General features: G+C 41.1%; 1 protein-coding gene across 2 annotated transcripts in view; it reads left to right on the top strand.

Moving 5' to 3' along the window:
• The window catches only part of LOC106936383 (activin receptor type-2A), a 43,291-nt gene that overhangs the window by 5,506 nt on the left and 18,620 nt on the right, over positions 1-19,165 (top strand). For both annotated transcript variants that reach the window (XM_015017344.1, XM_015017345.1), the window contains exons 2-4: positions 13,789-13,996; positions 16,314-16,447; positions 17,617-17,771. In XM_015017344.1, coding sequence (XP_014872830.1) covers positions 13,789-13,996; positions 16,314-16,447; positions 17,617-17,771 — 497 coding nt within the window. The remainder of the gene's footprint in view (positions 1-13,788; positions 13,997-16,313; positions 16,448-17,616; positions 17,772-19,165) is intronic.

Raw genomic sequence — 19,165 nt, 5'->3', positions numbered from 1 at the left:
GGGGTGAGAACCAAACAAGGCCCCCCCAAAAGTGTTTTTTGGGTTTTTTTCCCTTTCTTTTTTTTTTTTTTTTTTTTTTTTTTTTTTTGCACAGCATTGTTTACGTGGCATTGAAAGTCAACTCTTGCATGACGCTAAAAGTCTTGACTTTTATGTTTTAACTCCAAATATTTTGGAGACGCTACAAGAAAGTCACCATTGCAGGCCGAGACTGGTGCTGCTGGGTTTGCTGGATTTGCAGATCAGGGGTTTGAGATTGCAGTTTTCAAAGTGACGGTTTTGTGTTACCTGACGCTTCGGCTTGGAAGTGGGAATTGCCTAATCGGAGGTTGCACAACAGAAATTAAGCCTGGAGGCAGAATTTTCTCAACTGCTTTGGAAAAGAGACGCGGCATATCAGTGCTAAAGCTTAACCTCAAGAAGTGGAGGAAGGATGGGAGGCGAAGACATTCTGTCACGTCGCAGTAGGATAGCTTCACAGTGAGGTGCCTCGAGTGTCTGCGAGCGTTTGGGTGAAAATGAAAAGCTTTCTCAAATTGGGTAATAGTCGGGGTTGCTCCGAGTGTGAGCCAGGTGCTGTCTGTGTTTTGCAGAGTGCAGCAGATGATTATTCTACTCGCTCATTACCGTCTGAAGTGGGGAAATGAATGGTTTCCACTCAGAGTGGGATAATAACTCTCTGGGAAAGCCGAGTGGAACTGGCACCGCTCACAATGGCACCAAGAACCCGGTGATAAGGGCAGAGCACTTAGCCAACAGGGATTTTTATCTGATGAGGCCAAAAGAAACACGTAAGGGTTAAGTTTGTTTGTCATGGCTTGAGAGTTAGTCTGTATATCTGTCGGTTTTCAGAAAAACCCCATGTAAGTTGCTCTTCATGATAAAATAGGCAGGAAATTAAATTAGAAATGTTCTAGTGCAATTTCGGTTCCTTAAATATCAAAATAACCCTTTACAGACGCGACACACCAAACGTTAACGTTTAATGTTGTGCCTAGAGGTTTAAAAAAAATAAATTACTGTAAGACTGTCGGTCTGTTCACTTCTTTGCCAGTTTATATCCACATTTTGATCCTCGACTTTAGCATTTTAACTAACCATAGCTAACCGCATGACCAGAGATTTAAAAATGAGCAATACGAGCAAATGAGGCGGATTAGCAGAGCTTGATGGTACCATCCAGTACACATGTGGATTGAGTCATGATTCTCATGAGATGTCATACGTCAATATTCTTCAGTCAGAGGCATCTTCAGATTTGTTGCAAGACTGACTGCTACCAGAGATCCTTCATACCCACAGCATCAGCATCCACAATGACTGAAAATAATTTGATGATAAACGTTTGTGAAGAAGTTGATTATTGTGTTTAGAATGAGACATTGGTGACTTTTGATGATTTTTAATAATAATAATAATAATAATAAAAATGCAACATAGGAAAAAAAATTCTAAAGGATTTTATAAGATTCTCAGTTTTAAAGTTTTAAAATTGTATTGCAATTAACACTAGGTTGCGGTGCTTTTTCTGCTCATTACTGGAGACTTATTTTCAGCTGTAAAATGTATTTTATTGAAAATACAAAATAGTATTACATTGGTGGAAAAAAACACCAATTTATTGTGAGATTGTTGTAGTTTTTAACCATGTAATTATAACTATGCACAGCTCATTAATCATAAACAAATCAAATATTTGTCTGCTGTTCTCATGTTGTAATTTCTAGTTCATAAAGTGAAGATGTGAATATTGCTTTTCCACCCACACAGTTATACCTAAGGACAGTTTCAGAAAGGTAAATTAACCTAAAGATTATATGCTTGGACTGTGGGAGGAACCCACACATTCATGAAGAACATGCAAACTCTGGCTGGGATTCGAACCCAGGACCTTCTTGCTGCAAGTCTGGGTCAGTGCTGCAGCTTTCCTTTTACCAGCTGTTAAAAAACTGAGTTTAATCACATGATGCATTAAGGAACCGAGGGGAAAAACAGACTTCTTGTTTGTCAGAATTCTAGATCGACAAGAAATAATCGGTTCAGTCCGAAAAACGAAAGATAAAACTGTTTTCAAACGACGTTCCTCCCCCCGAGCAGCTGGTAATCCGCCCCAGATCATCAGTTTTACAGGCGACCTCTGCTGCGAGCCTGAACTGCAGATCGGTAAATATTTACAGTGCGACTTCATCCCAGACAACACGTCCAGAGATTTCACCGTGCAACTCCACTCTGAAGATTTGTCTTAATCCTCATGCTTCCCCACTTCGTGTCAGGAAACTGTGTCAGCACATAAACCAGTTAATGCAGCTCACATCCATGCATATGGACAGACATTAGAGCAAACGGCCAGAGTGACGGCTTCATTTTTTTTTATTATTATTATTAAAATGGAGACTTTAATCTCCAGTGTTGCTGCAATAGGTGACAAACTTTGTGACATCCCCCCCTCCCCCCATGTGGTTAATGATTAGAAGACATGATGGGACTGAAATGTTTTTCTGAGGTGAATATTTACTTATTAAAGACACTTCTCTTTCCATTTCACCGCGTGTTGACCAAAGGTGGTTATTGTTCACTTTTCGATTTAAAAAGTCCATTGAAATTACGATAATAATGAGTATTTTCAGAGTTACCAAATAGATTTTTAACATTTTCCAAGTATGGGGAAGTAAATAATAAATAAAAGTGGGTTTTGAGACTCTTAAGTCCACATATTTGACTTTGTTAATTTTCTCTTATCCTCACAGGCTCAGTATAATTACACCAAGAATAAACAACATGTAGCTACATTTTTGTGATGATTTTTTGTGGTAGCAAACAGTGGGTTGTTATCATTGAAACAACAATTGAAAAACTAGGTAAACTAAACCATCGCCACCATACTTTAGTTTTTGAAAACATAAATCAGTTGATTGTTATCAACCTAATGAGATAATAAAATGTGCTTTGCATTTTTATCTCAACACAAAGAAGTCATTATGTCAAAATGAGATTTTCTGTGACAAAACAGGCTTCTTGTTTTCTTATCTTGATAAAACAAGACAATCAAACCAAAACCAGCAGCTTTTCCCAGTTATTGGTGGGAAAAGCTGCCAACACCTGCATGTTTGTTACCTTTTATGGCCATCGGGGGTCGTTTTGACTGTTCATGTTCACAGAAGGATCTGAATTTGTTTGGAAATTCTGGATTTGGACAAATTAAGGTTTTTTTTTAAATGAAAAATTTTGTGTTTAAATGAATTGAAGTGTGCTGCCGCCAGTGCAGAGCTTGCTTTTTGACTAGCGATGCATCTAAATCTTTACACTTGCTTAACTCCATCTTTCTGCTGCCATGTTTTTCTCACTTCCCACAGATACGCCCTGCCTCTATCTGTGATATGTCCTTCTGCATTATGCATGGGGTCCAGTGGCTCTGGTGTACTTGTTAAGGCCCGGCGTTGCCCCGGTTCCCCCCATCGGGCCCAACTAGCCCTGACTGTTTCCTCATCATGAAAACAGCTCAGCTCAAAGCGGCAGGCGCCGCTGCTGCTGCTTGTTCTGACTGGTCCTGCACCAGTTGGAGCACTGTTTATATTTTACTGGGTATTTAGACTTTTTCTTATTGTGAGAACTGAAATGGATTTGTTTTTGCATTAATGCAAGTGAACAAACCTTTGCTGCAGTTGGAGGAGTTTATCTGCCACTGAGGGGATTTTCCTGAGCAGCAGAGATTTGTTCTAACCTGCTGCTGGAGGAAAACCAAATCGATGGAGATTTCTCAGCGTGCCGATATCCAATTCAAAAAAAGTAACGTTTGCACATGCTGTTTTCCTCCTGTGTGTGTGTGAGTAAAGGTTTCTAAAGCACCCTGACTCTGGAGAGTTTTTAGATTTGGAGGAGCGTTTTATCTGGATGCGTCGGTGCAGAGCGGCCTTTTACTGTAATTAATGCGTACTGCAGATGTTGCTTTATGTGCATGGGAGAGTTTGAGTCTAGACAGGCTGGCTGCTCCAACGAAGGGGCCCGCTTTGATCCTTGATTAAAAACCGCGAGCTGTACATTCATCATGCTCTCGTTTCAGGGTCTCTGGAGGGCGTCACACTCCCCCCCGCCCCCTCTGCCCTCCTCCACCTCTTTGTCTTCGGTCGTCCCCCAGTGATGCTGTGGGCTCGTCATCAGCCTGTTGCTCCACCTGTAATCTAATCCCAATTAAAAATACCCGGCAGTGTCTGGATTTTATTTTGGCAGTGGAGCCTCGTGACGGGCTTGTCGTTAGTTTCCACTAAATATATAGCGGCAGAAGTCAGCGAGGTCGTGAAAGAGACGGCGTACCTCGTGTGATGACTCATGGCGGGGCGGGACTTGAGATCGTAATTCTGCAGCGTGGATTCCACCTTCTTCTCTTAAAAAAACAATTTCTGGTTTGAAGATGCCGCAGCTGCAAACCCAGACACGTGAGTGTAAGGAGTTTGTACCCTACCAGAGATAAGGAGGCACTTTAAAAGGCTCCTCCTGTGAAGAATGCGTGGTATGCAGCACGTCATGCGTGCGCTCCTGCTCCTGCTCCTGCTGCTTCTGCAGAGACACCCAGGTGCTCTCCAGACCAGTCCGGCCAGCAGCTCCATCAGCGCTAATTGAGGAGGAGACGGATGGGCTCGGGCATTCCAGCGAGGATTAGAGGGATTGGATTCAGTTGCTGAGTGTGTTGGTTTTTAATGCCCCCTCTCGTCCCTCCCCGCTCGCTGTCATGGGAAGACTGGTGTCTTTGTGAGCGGCTCCGGCGAGCCAGCCACCCCTGCCGTGTCACAACAACGTCTGATTGAGCGTTAATGTAGCACTCCAGAGAGTTCCTGGCTGCTCTGTGAAAACACTGGACTGTAAACCAGCGAGAGTCCTCTCCTACCTAACAGCTCAGCATCAGCTGCTGGTGGAGACGCATGGAAGCAGTGGGATTATATAACCGGACCCCTGCAGACAACCTGAGGAGATCCAGTCCTGCTCAGATGTTTAATGATTTATCTAAACATTTCTTCATCTTTTATTTAAACCATCATACAACAACTTAAGTGAATGCATGAATTAACTGCAGATGTTTATCGATTTTCTTAATATTATATAAACAGGCTCATATGTATCCATACACCCCTCTAATAGATGTTGGAACTCATCATTAAAGGTTCTTCAAGGAGTCATTATGTCTTTAAGGATCTCCAGTAGCAGTCAGTCTTGCAACAAATCTAAAGATGCCTCTGACCGAAGACAATAACATGTCCTGGATGACATCAGCAGTTTAAATTTAGAATAAAACATTAGATATGTTTTAGTCAACTTCTCTGGAATTGTTTTTGTCGGTCAGGTGATACTTCAGCTTTTAAGATGCTAATCAGTTGCTCCGGGTTGTAAACACGCAATACCTTGTCGCCCTGGTTACGCATCATAACAACTGTGCAAAAACGAAAATGCAAGAGCAAAAAAAATTTTCCAGCTGCACAGCGTCCAAAACCAGAGGGGATAATCGTCCAAACGTGCAACGCCTCATCCAAAAACCTTCTCACCAAAAGTCTAGAAGAAGAACAAATCAGAACTGAGAGTTACTCCAATAAATATCTAACTTAAACATTCTCCTGAACTGGTTAAAGATCTTAAGGTAAAAACAAAAGAAACTCCAGAGATCAAGTTGATCAGGTGACAAAGTACATTTGGAGGATTCCAGACATCACTTTTAAATCTGGGAACATAGTACCAACTCTCAAGCATGGAGGTGGCAGCATCATGCTGAGACACCTGAATAATTGAAGCTTGGAAACAGCTGAATGCTCCGACAGAACAATAACCTTAAGCATGAATCCAGCTTCATTTCCAAAGAGTGTAGCCAGCAACATTCCCAAATTCCTAACCTCAACTTTATGGAAAACTGGATTTAAAAAGCAAAATATACCTAGAAGAGAGGTTGAAATGCATCAGATGTCAAGAATAACAAGATTTCCCCAGAAAACCTGCTAAACCAGGTGGATTCAGGCAGTCATTCATCCAGCGGCTCATTGTGTTTGAGTTAAAAAATGTCTAAAGTTGACAGAAAATGTGAAAATATCACTTGATAATTATGTGTTATTGGAAGATTAATACCTGAACACCAACTAGAAAGTTTTAAAAACTTAAATAAATAAGCAATGTTTAGCCTGGCGGGGGCACAAATAAAGCCTGGTGACCCGCCAGGCTTAATACACTGGGGGAAACCCTTAATAATAAAACAATCATGTAGACTGATAGAAACATCTGGTCTTTGCTGGACTTTGTCTGGGATATCGATTAATGGTGTTCAGCAGGATATTCCAGTCAACTCAGAGGTGGGCCTCCATGCTGCCCCCGGTGGCTGATCCCTGTGATATCCAGAGCACTAACATCTTTATCTCGGAGCTGCCTTGAAGGCAGGTAGGTGGGATGCATATCTAATCAGGAAGACAGGAATCAGAGGAGTGTAGCTGCGTTCCACTGATTAACCGAGAACTCTGCAAAAGTCTGAATCATTCCCCACGTTTTAAGGTGAGAAATCTACTGGATTTATTGCTCAGTGTTTGTAACATCGACTCCCAGTATGGGGAGGATGAGGGTGTGGAAACCAGCAGCTGGAGGCTGTGACCTGTTGCACATATTAGGAAACAATCCAGACTAAAAAACATTTCTATCTGGAAAAAGAAGCTGGACGGCCGGAATGTGGCCCTGGGATCAGTGTCGGAGGGAAACCAGCAGAACTCTGCTCTGCCCTGCATCTCTAACGGTTTACAGTAGCAGGATGTGCTCTGAATAGGCGTAGGTTTGGCAGAGCACCTTCACATGGAGACACCGCCGCACGGGGATGAAATTTAGACGGATTTGTTTATGGCTGTTGCTCTAACCGAGCCTGACAGCTTCCAAAACAGCTCAGCTTGAACCCCTGATGACCCCAAAGGCTTGTCAATTCTTTTTATTTCCCTTTGCCTGTATCACCGTTCTGCGTCCGGTGCAGCCCGGTTCTCTGCCTAGTCCTCTTCTTTCTACTTTAAGCACTTTATATCTCATGAAATATGGGTTTCTGTTTTATGAATGAACACAACTCGCATTGCTTTGGTCAGAAATTCATTAATTCATTAATTATTAATAAAAGAGAGAGTAAAATGACCTTGATCAGTAGATTTCCACTGTATCCACCAAGAGTTTGTCACATTTTAAGTAAAAAAAAAAAAGTGATGAACTTACAATTACATTTCCTGGTGCTAAAATAAATACATTATTACATTATAATAGATCTAATCATTTTACCAGGGACAATTTTTCAATAGTTTGAATATTTTAATCAAAAATAAATAAGAGATAATAAATTTAAAGTGCATTAACTTAATATTGCAAGTTAATGCACTTACAATATTGCTGGTCAGCTCATTTCATTCTTGTGAAAGAAGCTGGAATGTTTAAACCACCTCTGTGCAGCAACAGGTGGGGAGGGGCAGTGTTGCATCACTTTAAGCTTGATAAATCCGAAGAAAACTCTTGAGTTACTCTAGCATGTCTGGGTTTTTGGAACGGTGGCTTTTTAAAACCAGTACAAAAATAAACAGGTTTTAAGGGTCTTCTAAACATACATCAGGAATGTTTGGACGATTAGCGGGAAAAACTGTTTAGGCTGCCAGTCATTGAGTCTTATTTTTATTCTGGGCTGAAAATATTCATTGCACCTATATTTATGCTAGAAACAGAGGCTCCAAATGGCATCGTACATTAGCGATTAGCACGCTTATTGTGGTTAGCTTTACTAAGTGTGAATTTCTAAACATTTCCAAATCTAACGTCCTCAAAAGACGGACAGTAGAGCTGCATTAGGTCCAGCCTTCCTGGTGTCTGCTGAATCTTTACTTTATATTCAGGCGGAGTAACAATCAGGACAAACACCTAATATAACAAACGTCTTAATTACTAAATGTGAACGTTCTTCTGTCAATAATGGCATCTTCACTGAAGAGGGTTTTTGTTAGCATGACACTGTCTGCACTGTGGTTTTGCAAGCTGTGAGGTTAAAAATTGGACATGCGGTTGCGCACCACAGCCGCCCGCAAATATGTCAAATACATTAATACAAGACATCACCTCTGAAGAGATTTATAACGGCCTATATTAATATTTTAAACTGCAAATTTAAATTAATATGCATCATTACACAAAGTGATATCAGCTTTGGTGCTACCGTAAAAGCTACTGAAACTGTGGATATGAAAATTTTGTTCAATAGATATCCAATATTAATATTACTGTTATGGCTAATAACTGATATTTCCCAATATTATACATATTTCTCTACTAAAATGACCAGAAAGAGACGGATGAAAATAAATATTCACTGTACTTTAGAAAAATACTGAGAATAACTGGTGTTTTGCTCAATATGACCCTTTTAAACGACGACAGCGTTTCTCCCAGAGTATTATAAGCCTGGCGGGCCACCAGGCTTTACTTGCCCCTCACCAAGCTAAGCGTTATCTTAAATTATTTTTTAGATGTTTTTACACAAACAACGTACAGAAAGACTAGTTTTATCTCATCCACTTATGCATTTTCTTTGTTGTTTATGTTTTATTTGCATAATTGCCTGCCAACTTAACATTTTTTAAAACAAAAACGCATTGGAGCTTTCCTAGATTTCTTGGGGAAATCCTGAACAAACAAACTTTTGGTGAGACTTTAATTGATAGACCAACACTGGGTATCAAATAATTACAAAATAGAACCAGTTGAATTTAAACGTCACCTTCCCTTTGGTATTTCTTAACTTTTACAACTGAATGTTCTCTTGTTTTTCCCATGACGAAGAGTAGCTAGAGGTGCATAACCAAACCCAAGTTAGCGCTCTGTGAGGCGAAATGAATGACTTGTATGTGGGATGAGTGCAGCCAGGTGCTGCTGCTGCTGCTGCTGTGATTACAGATTTCTCCTGAATCAAGTCCCACATGCAGGAGCCGCATTTAGCCGCCTCTTGAGTCCCGCATGGGGGCCGGGGGAGGCATGAGTGTCGGGTTGCATCAGCACCAACAACAAGCGTTGCCGGGAAGAAAAGAGCGGCCAGCTCTGCAGATAGCACTTTGACCTTTTGACCTCTGACTAAGTTCGTTTTTCAACGCTGTGCAGGAATGTTTAAGAAGCCCACAGAACCATACATCACCAGGAACGCAGATGATAAGTTGATCCTTGGAACAATTTCCATCATAACGAACAATCCCCGCCGCTGGCAGCCGCACAAAAACGGGCCCTTGATGAATGAGTTGTTTACCCACTTGAGTTCAGCGCCGCGCCCCCAATCGCCAAAGCGCCACTTCATTATGAGGCTCCAAAACAGGAAGCTGGAGCTTGTTCATGTGTTTTAACGGGCTAAATAAGTGATATGACATCCCGTTTTAATGCAGTTATCAGCTCAGAACGAGGCGGCTGCTACACAGCAACAGAACAACACCTCCAAGTGGAGCTGGCCACCTGCCAGGGAGGCTTGGCTGATCATTTCCCACCCAGCATGCACCTCACCGGCCACTAGCGTCTCCCTCCAGCTTGGAAAGAGCTCACTTCGCTGGCGGAGAGGTGGAGCTCGTCCCCTGTGATGTTTGGTTTGTCTCTGTGGAGCGCTGGCCTCTTGTGTTGCAGAGAAGTGCAGCTTGACCCGTCCTCACCGAGAGAAAGGGAGTGTGTTTGGAAATCCTTCTGGGAGAAATTACTCATGATTATGTTTCACAACTGGGCCAACACAATGGGTCAGGACTGCATCAAACACTTCAACATCCTGAAATGGATTATACATACTTCTGTCTTTAAAAAATAAATCACATTTCACTGTTTGTCTTTACTAGAATGCTTGTTCAAAACCTACATTTTAAACATTTTAATAATTATCAACACAAATATTGTAAATATCTACTCTTCCTGTAGTTCAGCTCATGTTTATCAATAATTAACATGTTCAGCAGCGCAAAGTTTAACATGACTGAATGATTGCTTTGGTTTCCACTGATGTGATTCAGTTCAGTAAATTATATCCAAGTGTGTAAATGTTATTTTATTTCCCTTTGAGATTAATAAAGTATCTTTGAATTGAATTTGAATTGAAACCCTCATTGGTCCAGATTCACTTTGAATTCAAATCGATTCTATTGATTGTATCTGTATCCATTCATCCGTCCGTCGAAAGCAATCCGTCGGGTGAATTGCATATTCTCTTTGCAGCTTTATTCTCTGTGAAGATCTCCATTGTAATGGAGTTACTTCTTTCCTGCTGGAATGTAAAGTGTTGTAATAATCTGAGGAAGGCTAACAGGCATTTCCTTTTCATATTAAAAGCCCAAAACCCTGGTGAGCTGGAAAGTGGGTCAGGTGTTTAGACATTTTGCAGGGGAGGTGTTGCTGAAATGTCCGCAGCTAAAGTAGGTCACAGTTCTGCTCGATAAATCTCCGCTTTGAGTTGAACAGAGAGCTGTGTCTCAGTGAAATGCTACCAGGTCATTCCTCTCCACCTGAGGAAAGAAAACAGACCCGCTTGAACTTAAAGTTGGGAACAGAGAAGCTGACGGAGGGAAACTGAGCTGGCTGCTGGAGTCTCTTGGACTCCATGCGAGTTTTTTTCTGCCATTATTAGCATGCAGGTGATCACTTTTCATCCACTTGGCACTAAATGCAAATTGATGTCTGGATCTATGGAAAAGTTGCATTGTATTGGGTCATGTTGATTGATTTTTCTAATAAAAAGTGGCAGCATCATGAATGGAGCCAGGCGGTTACCATAGCACCCGACAGCGAGTTGCTTAAAAGATGCCCTGTTGAACTGCGTGACCCCAATTATAGATCCTGAAACACTTTTTCAAGTCTTCATCTTTGTTCTGAGAATGTGTTTCTGTCTTATCTTACATTCATGCATCTCAAGGTTCCCTCCATCTCTGTTGTCTGGCTCTGATTATGATGAAGCGGCTACAATAAGTCTGAATTATCTGCAGCGTTCGGGTAAACAAAGCGAGCCGGTCCTTTCATGTCGTCTCATTCCACTGTGTGAATTTCTCCCTTCAGACAAAGCAGTTTTTTTCTCGTTCGCTGCTGGGTGGAAACCGGGCCGTTGCACAATCCGGCAGCTTCCCATCATATCCGCCTTCGTAAACTTCAGCACAACCCAGAAGATTGATTCTTGCGCTTTATGTCCTTCATATCCGGGCAGCTATAGCTCACCTTTGGCAAGCGGCTCCATGTATTGTCACCTGTGATTGATTGGAGCTCTTAGCAGCCGTGTTTGCAGTTCACATGGCTCCGAGCTCTTTGAGACGACGCTCTGCTATCGCAATACTAGGAAATGCATTTAAAAAAAAAAAGAAAAGCTCCATTTAAACATGCAGGCCTTAATGCTGCAGGTCAGAGAGAATCCAATGCTGCAGTTTAATTAGTTGATATAGAAAGTTTTTGTTCTCCGCATGATTTAAAACATTATTCATTTGTATGTTTTTATTTTAGAATATATTTAAATATGAAGCTTTTAGGTAGAATTATTCTTTTGACTAAATTTATTTAGTTTAAAAAGTGAATTTGTTTTTCAAATTTCTCTTAATTGAAAAAACAATAATTTAAAAGGAAATTAATCAATTGCTAATAATATTCATTTATAAATGTTTGCTTGGAAGTAAAATATGCACATTTATATAGTATTTAAATGTCGGTTTAGATTTTTATTTAGAAGCTTTTAGATTAATTTATTCAAAGTTTTCACATCATTTAGTTGTTTTAATCATTAATATGAATTTATGTACTTTAATATGAATGTTTGTATTGCTCTGGAAATTTTTTCAGAAATTTACTTAAAGATTATTGATCCATAATTTCATATTTATATTTTTAAAGATGTTAAGTTAATTTAAAATATGTATATATATTTACCTTTTCATGTACATTTTTTATTTCTACTCATAGAGTGTAGAGTCAGTTGTCCCGGTTATAAAATAAATATATTTTTGCAGCTGACAAGATTTTTTTTTTTTTAAGTCTGTCACCTAAAACAATAAGAATCAAATTGAGGTCAGATTTAATTTACCAGCCTGTAAAGACGGAGCAGCTCAGAGTTGCTGCTTTATTTCTGATCTGAACAAAAGGAGATCCTGCCTTGCTGCTGCATTCACTGCAAATCACGTAACACGGGAACTCAGAGTTGCATCGGGGGGAACATGCAGTCAGACTTCTGTCTTTTGAGCACTGGGGCTTCTCTCCCATGTTCTGTTGCCCCGGGTGCTGGATGTTGGGCAAAAATAACAATCCATCAACGCTGTCAGATCAAAGGAGTTGTCTCTAACCTCCGGATGCGGTGCTATTCCTGCAGGGCCATATCTAATGCACTTACGTCCCCATTATTGTCTTGTTCTTTCCTTTTCAGCAGCTTTTCTTCACACATAATTCCTGTTACGGATGTGAGCGACTCGCTCCAGGGCATTGTGGTGATGATAGATAGTTTCCTCAATGCTAATTTTTTTTTTTTTTTTTTTTTTTTTCCCCTTCCTACTTTTAAGTGCAGGAAAAGTTGCAGGCGTTCTCCGTCCGATTATTCGCCACGTCTCCTCGTTGCACATATGCGAAGCAAACCAATTATTTCTGCATTTTTCCGCCTTGCACATTCCACTCGCCTCAGTCACAGATGCAACAGTTCCCGGCTGCACCTGTTGCTGCGAAATACTCCTCCACTTCAGAGAAAACGATGTGACGAGAGAAAAGCGCCGGCGGGTCCGGATGGGAGGCAGCGTGACCTCTCTGCAGCTGTTCCTGCTGGCTGCAGAGGGGAGGCTGCAGGGCTCTCAGGGAGGCGTTAACCGGCTTTACTTAAATGAACATCCAGTGCAGAAGATGAGAACTAATTTCTCATGTCTGCGGCGTAAATTGCTCAATTAATCTCATATTTGTTTGAAGAACTCTGCCGGAATGAACAACAAGCAAACATTTATTGGCGTGGGATTTCTCTCCGTTTTCATTTAGCTGCACCTGGAGTCTGTAATCACGCACAAGAACCCCAATCGGAGCATTTCACCTCAGAAAAATTTGATTTCTTTTGTGTTTTTTTATGTTAACCACTCAATGTACCTCAGCAGAGCTTGTTGGAAATCACTGATTGTTTCTCATTTGAGCTGCAGGGCTTGGAGAATAACACAGTTTTCAGGAGCTTTTTGATGTTTGATTTACATGTTTAGAAACTGTTTCACATCAGAATATCCTTTTGAAAGAATAATTATACCCTTTTAATATTTCTACATTCTTCACATTACTTTTATTAAAATTCTCTACAATTTCCAGCAGCTATGCTGGAAGTAAAGATTAGTAATCGATTATTCAGACGATCGATCGGGTTTTCATTTGATTTCATTTTTTACACAATACTAGAAATACAGGAAAATATGCAAATAAGCAATTTATTTTTTTAAATAAGGAAATAAACATTTGATTGCCTAAAATGCAATGACTGCATTATTTATGTATATGCTTAGTCATTAGTTGGAAAGGATGCATCTGCAGCTAAAAAATGCATACGAAAAACTAAATGCAAAATGCACCTATGTATTGCATACAGGATTGTTCTGTATCGTTGCTCACTTTGCATCCAGCCGCCTTTGATTCCCAAATAAAGTTAGAAAATCTCAGCAGATGCATAATTTTATTATTACTTTCGCTCATTGTGTGTTTTGATACCGTTATTCAAACAAAACTAAATTACCTTCTATTTCAGTTTGGAGAGCACAAACAGCCGTACTGAAGTGAGTTCCCGTTTGTCCTCAACAGGTGCCATTCTGGGACGCTCGGAGACGCAGGAATGTGTCCTCTTCAGCTCCAGCTGGGAGAAGGACCGAAGCAACCACACCGGCACCGAGGACTGCATCGGCGAAAAGGACAAGCGGCGGCACTGCTTCGCCACGTGGAAGAACGTCTCGGGCACCATTGAGATCATCAAGCAGGGCTGCTGGCTGGACGACATGAACTGCTACGACAGGTACGCAGGGAGACTTTCAATAAGTTTGAGGGAGCAGAAGTATTGTGTCCTTACTGATGATTTAGATAACACAAATGATTCATTTTGGACTAAAGCTGCAGAAATGTGCTCTGAAATTATGAATGTTTTATTTTCTTCAACTGAACCATGAGAAAATGCATATCCATTCAACTAGAGGCTTCTTTCTCTCATTATTTAATAACCTAAAAACATTAGTTTTGACCCAAAATTCTGTCAATGTTTTTTTCTGCACATAGCAAAACAAAAATAGCAATGAATTGATTTTAATTTAAGTAGTTCTTTCTAAAAATACCACAATTTCCCATTTCTGCGTTTAAATATAACGTCACAATAACAGTATAATTTTAACTCCCAAAATAATTTGAAAACATTTTAGCACTAAATTATAACTACTGCGCTGTTCTGTGAGGCTAATTAAGAAATGTTGAAATTGAATTGCTAAATTGTTAGCATGATATGCTAGCTTGTTCATCTGCATGTGTCTTGGCTAAAGAATGTTGGTCTGTCTTGACTTGTTTCAAGTAACTTAGCTTAATTTACCTTTTGGTAAGCTAATGTTGTTAGTCTATCTTAGCTTAGTTCCGTCATTTTAACCTTTGATAAATTTGTATTTTAGCTTATTTTAACCTAAGTTAGCTTAGCCTATGTTAACTTAATTTATCCTACGTTAGCATACTGTTGTATGGTTTAGCACAGTATGAGTTTAGTTTGTTGACGTTGGTTTAATTTAGCCTACCTACTTTAGCTTTCTTTGTCTTTTGTGAAAATTTGTTTTCTTCACATTACTTTAGCTTAGCTTAGCTTAGCCTATCTTAGTTTACTCTGTGTTAATTTATCCTATGTTAGCTTAGTTTTGACTACACTAGCTTAGTTTAAGCTATGTCCGTTTAGCCTACATTATCTTATTTTAATCTATGTTAGCATATATTGTATGAGTTTAGTTTGGTGATTACCCTGCCTACTTTATCTTTAGTTAAATTTGTTAGCTTAGTTTGTCTTGTCTTGGCTTAATTTAGTTTAGTTTACCATATCTTAGTTTTGTTTAGCCTACATTAGTTTAGCTTATGTTAGCTTAGTTTATTTTTTGTAGGTTAATTGAGTTTCTTATTTCACCTCAGTCTGTCTTAGCTTGGTTAGGTCATTTTATTAGAACCTTTTGTTAAAATTAGTTTTGTTTACAATGCTTTAGATTAATTTATTCTACCTAGCTTATCTTCGCTTAGCTTAATTTCAGTTGCATTAAAATATTTGTATTTCTTTCTTTCATTGAATTTATGATTCATTAAACTGAATCATAATTTGTCCTTCAGGTTTTTGGTCAGATCTTTGCAGGATTATTATCAGATAATGTTCAATCTGCTGGCGGTGGCTTTGAGTTCCTGTCAAACCCATCGATCAGATGTTTCATTGATTACTGAGTGATTAAAAGGACCGTTTGCCCAGATCTTAGATCTCAGTTCTGAACTCAAACCTGAGTTCAGATTCTGTGAAGCATCGCCTCAGTTTTCATCCAGCTCAGAGATGGAAGTCTTTGTGAGGTAGCTTTACATTTATCGCCTGCAGACAGCTCTTCCTTTCTCATCAAGACAAAGCCAGCTCATCATGACTCACTGGCAACTCTAAACACATTTAAATTCACCTTGAGCACATTTTTTTTGTCCCTCGGTGTGCTTCCCATTCGAATAACTCGCACAAGGCCACATTTTAATTACTGCAACTGACAGAAATGAAAAAGCTTTGCGCTTGAAACTGATAAAATTTCTGAAAAGTCTAAAAAAAGCATCTACTAATGAAGTGTGTCTTCATAGTTTTCTGCTCACTAGAATTTGAAGCTGGTATCAGGAGTTGGTTTGAGGCAATTTGTGTTTTCCTTTGATTGTCAAACGATAAAGTTGCAGTCCGCTGCGTTCAGGTGCCTCGGTTCAGACGGCGCCGGCTGGCCTCCCTGGAGAGCGCAGAGCAAGTCGAGGGCGGCTGCCACTTCCTTTGGCTTTTATCTGATGACTCTGAGAGAGTGAAATAGTGTGTGTGTGTGTGTGCGTGTGTATTGGCTCACGTAGGAGTTATTTAATAAATGTTGTGTTTCATTGTCCTCTGTGGCTGTGAGGGAATGAAAAGAAGAGAGAGGAGTGTGTGTTCATGCTTTTTGCACAACGTCACATCTTTTATGTTCGATGCACTCTGAATAATAAAAGTGCCTCTGCGTGCAGAGATGGATCGCTCTGTGTGTGTGTGTGTGTGTGTGTGTGTGTGTGTGTGTGTGTGTTTCTAATTCCCACCTCGATGTCCTCTGCAGCTACGAGTGTGTGGAGAGGAAGGTGAGCCCCGAGGTTTTCTTCTGCTGCTGTGAAGGCAACATGTGCAACGAGAGGTTCATGTACGTCCCGGACACGCAGCCGCAGAACGACACCAGCCACTCCACCGCCTACAGTACGTACAGCACAGCTTCTCTCCTCTGCGCCATGTTGGAATACGACATCAGAGAAAAATAAATCAAGTTTAATCATTTTGAGCATTTCTTTAATTAAAAAAATGAGGCTGTTCTGATGATTAATCACTTAAAAAATTGATACATTCTGCAGGTTTTTTCATTAAAAATATGGTAAAAGATGCAATTCAATTAAATTTTTAAACAGAATCTTAAGCCTTCAGCTGCCTAAAATTTAGTAAAAGCATCCTTGATTATTATGGAAAGGATGCAAATAAAAAAACCTTCTAACATCAACATGTGAGAAGCTCAGTGTAGAGCTGATCTGTTCTGAGCCAGGAAAAGTTGCTCCATAGAAATGTTTTGCAGAATTTGAACTGTGTGAAGCTAAAACTGCAACTTGAGGAGTTCTGGGTATAAATATAAAATTTAAATGTGTATATTTTTGTACAGTTTTTGATCAGACATTGTTCTGAGTGTGTTGCTCTTTTAGCAAAAGGCCTTTTATAGAGTTTCTATACTCCAGCTGTCGATGAGTCGATTACTCGTTTCAACCCTAAACAGCAGCTTTAGTGAAAAAGTCCAAAGCAAGAGCAGAGACCGCCTGGATGGAGGCTGTACTGAAGTGTTCAGATATCCAGAGTTTGAACAGGAAGCTGCGTCTGCAGCAGCCTCCTGTCCTCCCAGTGTTTCCTCCGGCAGCGGCTCGTCCGACATCCTTGCACTTCTCACTTTACAGCCACCAGGCTCGTCTGTCTGCTTGTGTTGGTTTGGATGTGACTGAGAGAAACCTGCAGACAGCCTGTTGTGTAAAGAAGTCGTCGCTAACAGCCTGAGAGGCCCACAGAGCAGCTGGCGAAGCCCCTCCCCCACCCGTTGCCGGCTGCTGAATCAAACAGCGGCACCTTGTTACGGGCCGAGCCGGCAGAGAGCGCTGGTATTTTTGGCTGCAGGATTACGTTATGTCACGAGATGAATTTGCTAATCCCGCCCCACTCTTCTGTGTGTGTGCGTGCGTGTGTGTGTGTGTGTGTGTGTGTGTGCGTGCGTGCGCTCTGATATGATCTCTAAGCACAGCAGCAGTAAGCCGGGGTTATTGCCGCCCAATCGGACGCGTCTCCTAGCGTTCATTCCTCCTCTCCAACCACTTCCTGTCTGTCTGTCCCCGCAGCCACTTCCAACCCGTTCTCCCCGAAGCCGGCGCTGTTCAGCACGCTGCTGTACTCCCTGGTCCCCATCATCGGCCTGGCCGGCGTCGTCCTCTTCTCCTTCTGGATGTGGAGGCACCACAAGCTGGCCTACCCTGCTGCCCTCGTCCCCACACATGTAAGTCTCACCCGGCGCTCGGGCGTCCGAGTTTCTCTTTCTGTGTATTCACCCGCGGTGACCTCACCTTTACCTGTTAAATGCTAACAGAGGAAATGGAAACCGTCTCAGTTCCTGAGTGTCACGTTAGTCTTTCCCAGGAAATGGAAGCAGCAGAAGCAGAAAGCAGCTTTGTCACAACTTGAATCTACTGTGTTTGACTGTAATGTCCTTAATCTGGACTCAAACATCTTTTACTGTTTAGAGCAGAGAAACGGTGGATGCTCAGGGCTTCACTGAGAGTAAAGCAGAGATCAGTTATGTTTATAGTTCCTGTCGTAAATTTACCAAGGTTTAAATACGTTAGCTGGTCCGACTTGAAAGTTCATCCAAGTTTCTCTGTTTCACAAATTCCTTCAGTCTGGAGGAAGGAAACAGTTTGAAAGGAGAAATATTACAAACTAAAATCCGTCTGTCCAGCCGTCCATCATGTCCTGACCTCAGCTCTGTAAACATCTGAGCTCGTTGCTTCCCAGGTAAAAATATCTCAGTCTTTAGTCATAGTCGGTTTCCGTGTCGTTTCAGTTCAGATCCGCTCAAACTCCGGATCTATCAGGACTTCTGCCTAGTGAGTTTGCAGAGCAGCTTTAGAATAAACCAAAGGAGAAATGTTCGGCTAAAATCCACAAGAAAAAGGTCGAGCACAGAGGAGGCGGGGTGATGATATGGGCAGCTGAAGTTTGGTTCAAACTGGACCAACATTCCTCCACATCGACTGAATCAGATAATTGTTACTTCAGATCATCTCAGAGGCTCGTTGAATCACCAGACAGACACGTCTTTGTTCTTTTAAGTTAAACTATAAATCTATGAAAAAAGCCTTGAAATGTTCCGCTCATGAACCTCGTGTGAACCTTCTGCTTCATGCTTTTTTAGAAATCTCTTTCATTGAATTTCATCGGAAATTCATTGTGCTGGTTGAGTTCGAACCTTTCAGAGTCTCTTCTGGTCTCCCTACCGTTTTCTCTGCGCGCTTAAATGTTGAAAACACTCCAGAGAAATTAAACTCTTAAACTCCTGATGAATTTAGCTTCGTGTTTCTCTCCTCTGCAGCAGAGGTATACGCTGAGCTGCTCGGCAGCAGGGGGAAGAAAAGCAGAGCTTCCCAGCGTATGGAAGAGGAGTCAGGGGCCTCTGCATTATTGATGAGGCTTTATATAGGCAAACAAAACTAAACACAGAGAAGCTCGCAGCTCTGCCTCCGAGGATGGAGGTGGTGGGTGAGTGGGTGGGTGGGTGCAGTGCGGGGGAAGCGAGCGAGCGAAGAGAGACGTGCAGTTCTCTCCGCTCACTTATTGTATTTGCAGAGCGCCGAAGCTTAGCGGGAGAGAGATAAAAAGACAGTTACACAATGC

The sequence above is a fragment of the Poecilia latipinna genome, unplaced genomic scaffold (assembly GCF_001443285.1).
Source record: "Poecilia latipinna isolate Pla-1442-1.1 unplaced genomic scaffold, P_latipinna-1.0 Scaffold2128, whole genome shotgun sequence".
NCBI lineage: Eukaryota > Metazoa > Chordata > Actinopteri > Cyprinodontiformes > Poeciliidae > Poecilia > Poecilia latipinna.
The sequence above is the reverse complement of the archived record's forward strand: the minus strand, read 5'-3'. Positions and strand labels throughout refer to the sequence as shown.